This window comes from Pituophis catenifer, unplaced genomic scaffold (assembly GCF_029215685.1).
Source record: "Pituophis catenifer annectens isolate HBS135680 unplaced genomic scaffold, rPitCat1.0.hap2 SCAF_1, whole genome shotgun sequence".
Taxonomy (NCBI): domain Eukaryota; kingdom Metazoa; phylum Chordata; class Lepidosauria; order Squamata; family Colubridae; genus Pituophis; species Pituophis catenifer.
Window position 1 is genome coordinate 161,033,253 of NW_027256881.1, and position 9,748 is coordinate 161,043,000.

The 9,748-nt window shown below is 39.6% G+C and overlaps 1 protein-coding gene across 1 annotated transcript; it reads left to right on the plus strand.

Annotated features, from left to right (window-relative positions):
- Positions 1-1,614: 1,614 nt before the first annotated feature.
- Positions 1,615-5,777, plus strand: ANKRD66 (ankyrin repeat domain 66). The gene is given in 3 exon segments (XM_070956694.1): positions 1,615-1,933; positions 3,949-4,177; positions 5,521-5,777. Coding segments are annotated over 3 exon segments (738 nt in total). The 3' UTR covers positions 5,711-5,777.
- The last annotated feature ends 3,971 nt before the right edge of the window (positions 5,778-9,748 follow it).

A 9,748-nucleotide genomic window follows, 5' to 3' on the forward strand; every position in this document is an offset into this window, starting at 1 on the left:
GAAAGAAAGAAAGAAAGAAAGAAAGAAAGAAAGAAAGAAAGAAAGAAAGAAAGAAAGAAAGAAAGAAAGAAAGAAAGAAAGAAAGAAAGAAAGAAGGAAAGACCACAAACCCTGGCACTTAGACGTGGCTTTAGAAGACGCTTTGAAACAGGATAGCAATCTAGGGCTGGAAGGGACCTTAGAGGCCATCTAGTCCAACCCCCTGCTCCAGCAGGAAACCTTACATCGCCTGGATTATTTTGGTGCCTCTAACAGAGAGGAAAATTGTCAGAAAGGAGATGGAGTTTACTAGGACAAGGCTGCCATACAGAGAAAGGCAGAGATAGTCCTTGATTTATGACCAGAATTGAGCCCAAAATTTTGATTGTTAAGCAAGAGCGTTGTTAAGTGAGTTTCACCACATTTTACTCAATCCATGATCTCTCTTGGCTTTAACAGTGATGTACAAGTTAGGGAAGAACATCTGAAGGCGTGTGTAATGTTCTAAATGTATAGAAGTTATAGTTAAATGTGTGGCAGAAAGTGGACTCTGGGTGTGTTTTGCCAAATGTTGTAAGGGAGGTTGAATATGTAGTTTTAGAAGAGGTGTGTGTGTGTGTGTGTACATACACATACAGTATATATAGTAAACAATGTATCTTTTTGTGTTCCTATACACTATACTATGTAATATGCATATACACATATGGCATATGTACATAGGATTAAATAATATATTTTGGATGTTCAGTAGTAGTAAATAAATAGACAGAGAAACTGTATCTTGTTGAGGCCATTGCGGGGAGGAGAGGCCAGGCACCGTAACCATAACCCTTGACATGAGTGACGGCAAGCTGGCCACACCCACCCAATCACATGACCACCCAGCTACGCCCACCCAGTCACATGACCACCAAGCCGTACCCAGACATGTGACCACTAAGCCACTCCCAGTCACATGACCGCCAAGCCACGCCCACCAAATAAGCCACGCCCACAGAACCGGTAGTAAAAAAAAATTAGAATCCACCCTTGATAAGGAAGCAACTAAGAAGGCTGGTTCCGATGCTCGGTATTTAGGGGCAGAAAGGAGAAGATTGTCCCGCCGATCCATTATTATAACTCGAAAGGGGATTCTACTCCGCCATTTGTAGGACCAGAAGCACAAAGAAAAAAAAATAACCCCGAGAGAGGTGATAAGGGACACTGCGCGGTTGCCTGGGAGGATCAGCGGCTGTTTGGGGAGGCAGAACTCGTGCCCGAAGCAGCAGGTGCCTAAACTACCCCCCCAAACTTTCCCCGGTTTCTGCAAGCGACCCCCGCTTTATCCAGCAGAGGCCAACCTGACCGCTTGAAGGGCAGCTTTGCTCCTTCGCTGCACTTCAAAGAGGGTTTCCTCTCGTTCAAGCAACGCCTGGCCACCAGAAAAAACAACAACGCACCACTTCATAATATTCCTGCCGTCGGAGTCGCCCTCCTGCCGACCGCCGTGAATGGAAGGCTCGCGGGGGCATCTCGAAGGCTTCCCCGCAGGAGGAGCCAGTTTCTCTAGGAAACAAGTAGCAACTCGTGTCGCCCGGGAGATAGCTGGGTCCTAATGGCAGGGAGGGGGGAAATGGCGCTCTCTCTTTGTTTATGTTGCCCTTAGCAGCCCTTGGGGTGTTTGGGGCGGATGGCGGCAGTAGCAGAAAGGGGTCCGGAATAATTTATTCGCCACATCTGACCCGCCTCTCTTGAGGACAAAAACTAGTTTCTTTGAGGCTTTGCTGAACTCGTAGCTGCGGGTTCAACTTCAAGAACTTGGCCAAAGGCAGCATGACGGAGCTGCACGAAGCGGTGGCTTTGGGTAAATACGACTTAGCGGAAGAAATCCTCCAGAGGGAGCTCGCAGACCCAAATTGCAAAGATGCGGACTGGAGCGACCGCACGCCCCTCCACTGGGCGGCAGCAAAAGGTAAGCAATCGCCCGGGGGACGCGCATGCGCCGGGAGGAAACTGGAGGACAGGCGCTGTGCCCGAAGTAATGTGTGCGTGGAGGCAAGTTACAGCATTCAGGTTGCAGACGGCATATTCCCAGCCCTTCTCCACATCCCGATCGGAGCAAGCAAGCCGCTCCGATCGGTTAGCAAAGATATATCCCCACGGTGTAACAGAAATCAAAAGCAGGTAAAAGTTAGGCAAAAGCAGAGGTCGAGACAGTCAGGAGCAACAGGCTGCCTCCCTTTTAGATTCTGGAATCAGTGCTGCGGCTGATTACCAGGGCGGGTTATTGGCGGGGCCTTTGGTTATCCCAGTTTAGGTACCTAGCAGAATAAAAGCGGAAAGGGCGCGCCAGGCGATCCTTCCTTTGCTCTGCCTCAGTAAAGAAACGAGTTGACGGGGACGATTTTTATGCAACGTTGCAGGAGGCAGAAGAATGAGAGCAGGAACCCCGGAGCATCTTCCTTTTCACTCACATTTTCACCACGGATCTTTCATGAGTTCTCCCTGGGGTTAAAATGAGGTGCTGTTGTGTGCCTTACAAGTGCTTCCCCAGGCAGCGAGAAGTGCAGAATCTGTAATCCTGTATTTTGGTATGAGAGGACATGGTCAGCAGCAGAACCTGCATAGAAGAAGTGGCTGGATGTAGACCCTGAATCTTTTCCCAGCATCCCATGGACACTTCCATTGAGGATTTGGGAGATGGGCAGGAAGGGGGACATGCTTGGAGCAGACTCCAAGCATCCCCCTTCCTGCCCATCTCCCAAATCCTCAATGGAAGTGTCCATGGGATGCTGGGAAAAGATTCTTGGTTTGATCTGCTTTTTTAAAATTGTTATTAGCCACCCAGAATCATGTTTGCGGTCTTAAAAGTTTAAATTTAATTTGAAAAAAAAATGCTACGCCATCCAGATTAAAATAAAATAAAATAAAAAATATTGACTTAATTGAAAATAAGGTTTGTGAATGACAAAAGTGATTTCAGTCTTAAAGTTTAAATTTGATTTGAAAAAAAATATGCTATGCTATAGAGTGCTTAGCATTACAATTTTGGGCATAAAGCAGTGCCAACACATGAGAACACCTCTAATGACAAGCACTATGATTTAAACGCAAAATACACTGACTCAAGCATGGGGCGAAGGCCCGACTTGCCCTTTACAAGGAATTGTTGGGACAAAAGAACTGGCATTGATCTGTGGCATCCACCACATCTATGAATTTTTACACAAGAGTCAGAAGGCGGGAAGGCAGCCAATAGGGAATGTCACTATGCTATCGCCTCACATGTGTTCCCCTACTAAGGATCTACATATTTTAGACACCTATTTAAATTCATGAAAAGAAAATACCCCAAAAATAACGTAGATATATTGGTAAATAATACCTCCATTGTGTTGTTCATGAAACCGATAAGTATAAAGATTTCAAGAGGGGGAATATAAGTCAGCCCTCCTGAGATGTGGGTGAGGTGCCTGCAAAGGAGCTGTATTAATAGGGAAAAGGAGTGTGTTTTCCTGCGGATTATTTTTTAATGTTTTTAAATGGTCCTTATAATGGTGGTTCTGTGGTTTTGGGCTTTTTTTGTTCTTTTAACTTTGTATACCATTCAGATAAGTAAATAAATAAATTAGAATATGTGAACCATGAATCTCCAATATGTTGTGGTTACAAGGTAAATGCCAAGTGACATGTAACTTTATACCATGTATTTGTATGAATAGACATTTTAAAAAAATGGAGTGCATGATATCCACCCAGGTAATTCAGGAAAATTTCAGCCAATGCAGAATGTGAAAAAGTTCTCCAATTAATAGTTTGAAGAAGTCACAACAAACCCAATTCTCCAAATTAAAAAAAAAAAGTTTCCCAAAACAAGAGATTCCAGAGGCTGGTGTAAAAAGAGCTACTTCTGTCTTAAGGGGAAAGACAGAAGTAGCTACTTTTGCCCTTGTCCTTATCACTCTAATCTGTTTGCATTTTCAACAGGCCACTCAAAGATAGTAAAGCTGCTTGTGGAACGTGGCGCTCGCTTGATTTTGCGAACTGAGGCAGGTTGGACTCCAGTTCATTTTGCTGCAGAATCAGGGCAACTGGGCGTGTTGAGAACACTGCACTCCTTGCACGCACCGATGGATGCCCCAGATCTCTATGGAGATGTCCCAAGAAGAATTGCAGAAATCTATGGGCACAAAGCCTGCGTCAAATTCTTAGAAATGTAAGCACGGTATTGGCAAAAGAATTAAGGCAGGTGACCCTGTAACTTTCCTAATGCTAGTTTGTGGTGGAGCAAAGGGGCTTACTTCACTCCAGAGTTAGAGGGGGAAATGAAATTATCAAAACAATTCAAATTGATAGTATCCAAATCAGTCAATACAAAAATCTGCTTTTTTTAAAAAAAAAAACAGTCAAATCACATATTAAAGATCTTTCAAAAATTAAAAGCTTTTAAAATAACATTAAAAGAGCAGCCAGCCAAATCTACTTTAGGAGTAGTATTTTAGAGCAATGGCATAAGAGCTGCACCTCTCCTATTTTTTGCATTTCCAGATCATACGGTTTGGGATGAAGATAATGGATAATGAGCAGGGTTTCTGAGAATGATCTTAAATCAACTCAAAATGTTTGGGCTTTAAAGCCCAATAACTTTCTGCACAGCAGTATTAATCTATTTAACTCTCAGCCTTTCTAAACCTTCAACCTTTTCCTCCATTTTCACCACATTACACTTAACCAAATCTCCAGTTGGTGGATGTCCCTGCTTCTTTTCTCCCAATGCATGTTGGGAAAGCAAACAATTAATTGCTTTTCCTTTGTAGGCTGGTCTTTGGGACCTGCTCTTTCGATCAGTATAGGTTGTCCTTGACTTGCAAGGGATGACCACATGAAGCCAGAACACTGCAATCATCACAAATAGTCAGTTGCTGAATTTTGATCATGTGACCATGGAGATTCTGCAATGGGTTGCGTGAAAAAATGGTCATGTCACTTTTCTCAGTGCCATTGTAACTTGGAACAGTCACTAAATGAACAGTTGGAAGTAGAAGAGTACCTGTATGCCTTTTTATGTCATTCTCTTCCCCCCCCCAAAAAAATCCCCTCTTCCTCACGTTTGACACCTTCCCATCTGCTCTCTCCACATCCTCTGTTCTATGAGGAACTCTTCACAACTTTAAAATTCACAACCCTCTGTTCAAGGAAGTAAAATATAACACAGTTGGATTGAGGATAGTAATTGTACTAGCAAATCTTTATGAGTGATTGCCTCCTGCTTTCTCTTTGCCTAAATAAGCATTCAGTGATGTTGTCTTCATTGCTCTTAAAATGATATTTCTCTGTAGAGCTGAACTGCAGTAATGATAAAGCCTCCATATGTATTTAAGGAATTTCCCCATATTTTGTTGCGTTAGTGTCCTCTAGGCTTTGAGAAAGCAAAGCCAAAGCTGTTTTGCTTTTAATTAATTTTAGAACTGAGGTCAAGAGGAGCTTATGGTCAACGCGGATGCAATATCTCCCATTTATCAACTATCCAAAATTGTTTCCTCTTTCCTTTTGATCTAGAGCTGAAATAGAATACAGGGCATATTGCCAGATGGCAAAATCAAAGGGAATCCAACTGGATGAGAAGGATGAAGCTTGGGAGCTTAAGAAGGAAGAACTTTTGAAAAGTAAACCCTTCTCTCCAAAGAAACATATGAAACACAAGATGCACGGAAAGGATGGCGTGCAACTTCCTTTAAGAAAACAATGAGAAGAATGCTATATTTCAGATAAGCTAGACAAGAGGGTCTCAGCTACCTTAACTTTATAGTCATTGCAACTCATCTATTTCATTTATTATTTTTCTTATTTTGAACTAGTTAGTCACTATCTCAGTTTAAGACATTTTTTAAAACATGCATGAAAAATACTATTTTTATATGCTTTATGCCTGATTCATTTTGTGCACTTTTGTATAATATATTCATGTTTTTAAGCTTTCCTCTAATTTAATAAAATTTTGTGATTTATGACTACACTATGTCTATCTTTTCTGTAATATTCTCTTAATATTTTTATTAACATTAAGGGGAATATTAATATTCTTTATTTTTATTTTATTAGTGTTTTGGGCCATGTTTTAATTGGAAGATGCTGCCACAATAGCCAAAGTGTGAAACAAGGTTGCACTAAATGCAGATGAAAATTATTTCTCTTGCTTTTTAATGTATATAAAGAAACTTTACAGTTTTATTCATTGTTAACAAATTGTTTGACGATAAACATGAGAAAGATGCAGATAGTTGGAATATTGTACTTTAACAAGGTGCTAGGTTAGGGTTTCAAAAATTTTAAATTAAGATTATTTTAAGATTATTTTGATAACATTCTTTCTTTTTATATATATTTTGCATATAGGATATCTTACAGTGAAGATAGCAAGGGCTGGGTTACTGCATGTTGGAAGTTAATACTTCATATAGCTTTAATACTTATGACCTTATAAACAAGGTGCTTGGATAAGAAATAAGGGGTTATGATAATAAGGTAATGTTGAATTCTATTCCAAACATTTGAAACCTACTGAAGTATGAAGAACTTAGATTTTAGTGCGTGGACAGCAATTAAGAGATGGTTCTACACCAATGGAAAAAGCTAGCATAAAGGACAGGTTCAAATGTTCTACAGATTTATCAACTTTCTATAGTCACTGTGGAAAGCCTTGAGTGCTGTCAGTTAGTCTTGGCACAGTAGAGTTCATGGGAAGGCAAAGAAGTTCTAAAGTACACCATTAGAAGCTGGATCAACAGCTTTCTATGTTTGACATAAATGCATGTAAGTGCTGACTAGGGGGCTAGGGGGAGGCACCAGTTTTTATGAGGGAATGCCATGGGAAAATCAGCCTGTTTGAATTTCCTGGACGCACCTGTTGAGTATTCCAATACCTCACTGGGCATAAGACCAGGTAACAGCGTTTTCATTGGTGGCTCTGCCTTACGGAGTGGGCCCAATCCTAATTTTTTAGGAAGCTAAATCCAGTTTGCTTGTAAGCTTCATACTTCTGTTTGGAAGATCATCACAGATTGCTCGAGATGCTATTTTTTATTGCTCTGGGGAAAAAAATTATCATTAATAAGTGGCTGATACCACATAGAAGAAAAAACTAGAGATCTTAGTGCTACCAAGAATTAATAAATGGATTTCAATTTCCTGTGTCACTTCAGTGTAACTCTGAAAACATTCAGTGACTTTATTTATTTCCGACTTTTATTATTTTTATAAATAACTCAAGGTGATTAACATATCCAACACACCTTTCTCCTATTTTCCCTACCAGAACAACCCTTTGTAGTGAGTTGGGCTGAGAGAGAGTAACTGGCCCAAAATCACCCAACTAGCTTTCATAGCTAAGGTGGAACTAGAAATCATAGTCTCACAGTTCCTAACATTGTACCTTAATCGCTAGACCAATAACGACCTCAACAGCTAAGAAATCCAAGTATCTTATGACTAACCATAAAAGCCTAGCCATTCTTGGAACTTTGCCCCTTTGCTTGCCATTTTTTTGGGTTATTATTTATGATGGTAACAAGTTTCACACAGCCTTGCTTTTTTCACTATGGAAATAAATGATTGCATTACATATTACCTTTTATTTCCTTAATTGCCTATCCCCACATGTATATAGGTATATACTGTATGTATTCAATTTATAGTATATTGCCCAATTCAGTTTGGCATCCATCGCACTCATTTCTCCCATTTTTCCCTCAACCTTGTGAAATGCACTAAATTAAGGAATGGTTGAGCCAAAGTTACCCAATGGATTTCTGCTGAGGTTGGATTAGAGCATGGCTCTTTCCAATTCCATTCCAGCAGCTCATCTGAAACCTAGAAATATTTACCCACGTGGGTTAACAATCAAGTAAGAATTGCCACTTCATAAAATTCTTCTGGCATTCACTGACCATTTTCTTTTCATTGCTAAATGAAACAGAATAAGTTTTTTCTTAAGGTAAATTGCCGTGAGTGAACATTAACTTTATTGTGAGCTTTGGATGACTGTACATTTCTTCCTTCTTGCTCAATCAAATTTTCATTATTTATCCTGATCCTGCATTTCAACAAGATTCTTCTGAGCTTGAATTTGATTTGGTGTCTCATTTCAGATCAGGTAGAGGATATATATTGGCTAGATTGCTTACACATAGAGTCTCTGGTTTCATAGTAACTGGTTATTTTGCTCTCACCCAAAGCCATGACATGCTAACCACAAGCATCCAGATTGCATTGAGTTTCCTCTTAAGAATGTAACTGGCTAAAGGTATATTACACAATAAAGAAGGTGACTGAGGGATCCTCCATGTCCTGTTATAGAATGAGTTGCTACATAAGAAGACTTCTGTGCTACCTGGAAATCTGAATAGGAAATGTCTCCTTGATCCAACCTAGAATTAAGGAAAAATTTCCTGTTAGTGAGAACAATTAATCAATGGAACAGCTTGCCTTCAAAAGTTATGGGTGCTCTAATACTGGAGATTTTTAAGAGATTGAATGGTCATTTGTCCAGAATGATATAAGGTGTCCTGCTTAAACAAGATTAGATTAGAGGATTTCCAAATTCCTTTTTATCTTTGTTAATTTAAATCAGTGGTCACCAACCATGGACCCCTGGTGGTCTGCGAGAAAATGTTGATGGTCCACAGAAAAATTATTTGCATTTTTTATATTGCACTAAATACTATTTATCTTTTTTAAAAAAATCATATTAGTGGTCCGTAGGATTTAAAATTATGAATTTAGTGGTCCCTGAGGTCCGAAAGGTTGGTGACCCCTGATCTAAATAATTCTTTTGTCGCTTTGCATAGTAACATAGGCAAGTTAGGACAATCTGTTGCATTTTTTTTTAACTTGACGACTTTAAGATATGTGGATCCCAACTCCCAGAATTCCCAACCAGGATTCTTGGAGAGCTGAAATCCACACATCTTGAAGTTGCCAAGTTTGAAAAACATTGCACTATTGCTAAAGGAACTCTGTGAGGTAGAAAAATAGCATTGTAGAATAATTCACAGGATACAGTTATTAAGAAAAGTGCAATTCCTGTTAGTTAACTCCTTTTAAAAACACTTTGTGTTTTTATGGAAAAGAATCCAGTGGATTGGAAAACCACACTGGCAAAGGGATTATAAAGCACATTCTCTTCCTGCACATTTTTAAAAATTTTGCATGAATATAGATCACAATAGTGGATTTACCTTCGAACAGAAACTATTGTCTCTGTGTCAATTAATTAAAATGCTAGCTTTGGTTTAACTGAGAGTTAGCATTTTTATGTTCCTTCTAACTCAATTATTATAAAATTATAGGTCAGCAATTTAGTTGTTCTCTGAGTGGTAAAAGAGGTAAACTGGATCATATAGCTACTGTTCCTAGGACATTGCTATCTGCTACTGCTCAGAACATGTTGTCAGCTGTTTTAGATGATATACAGTAGCAAAGTCCCTTCTGTGTCTAAACAACACATTTGCTCCTAATTTTCCACATTAATATGAAAAAGTAGCAATTTGCAATGACTGGAAAAAATGGGAAAGAACTACCGGTATATTTTAATTCTATCAAAAATCTATCAGCATGCTCCACAATTTTAAGGCAGTTTATTTGCCAAAGACAGAGACACAAAAGATAGAATCCAAGTAAAATAACACTTCTGGCTGACTTCATGGTAAAGATCACTCAGGGCTGGGTGTATAAGACGTGTGAACTAAGCATGACTGTCCTAAATAACAGGAGTTTACTAATAGTAGAT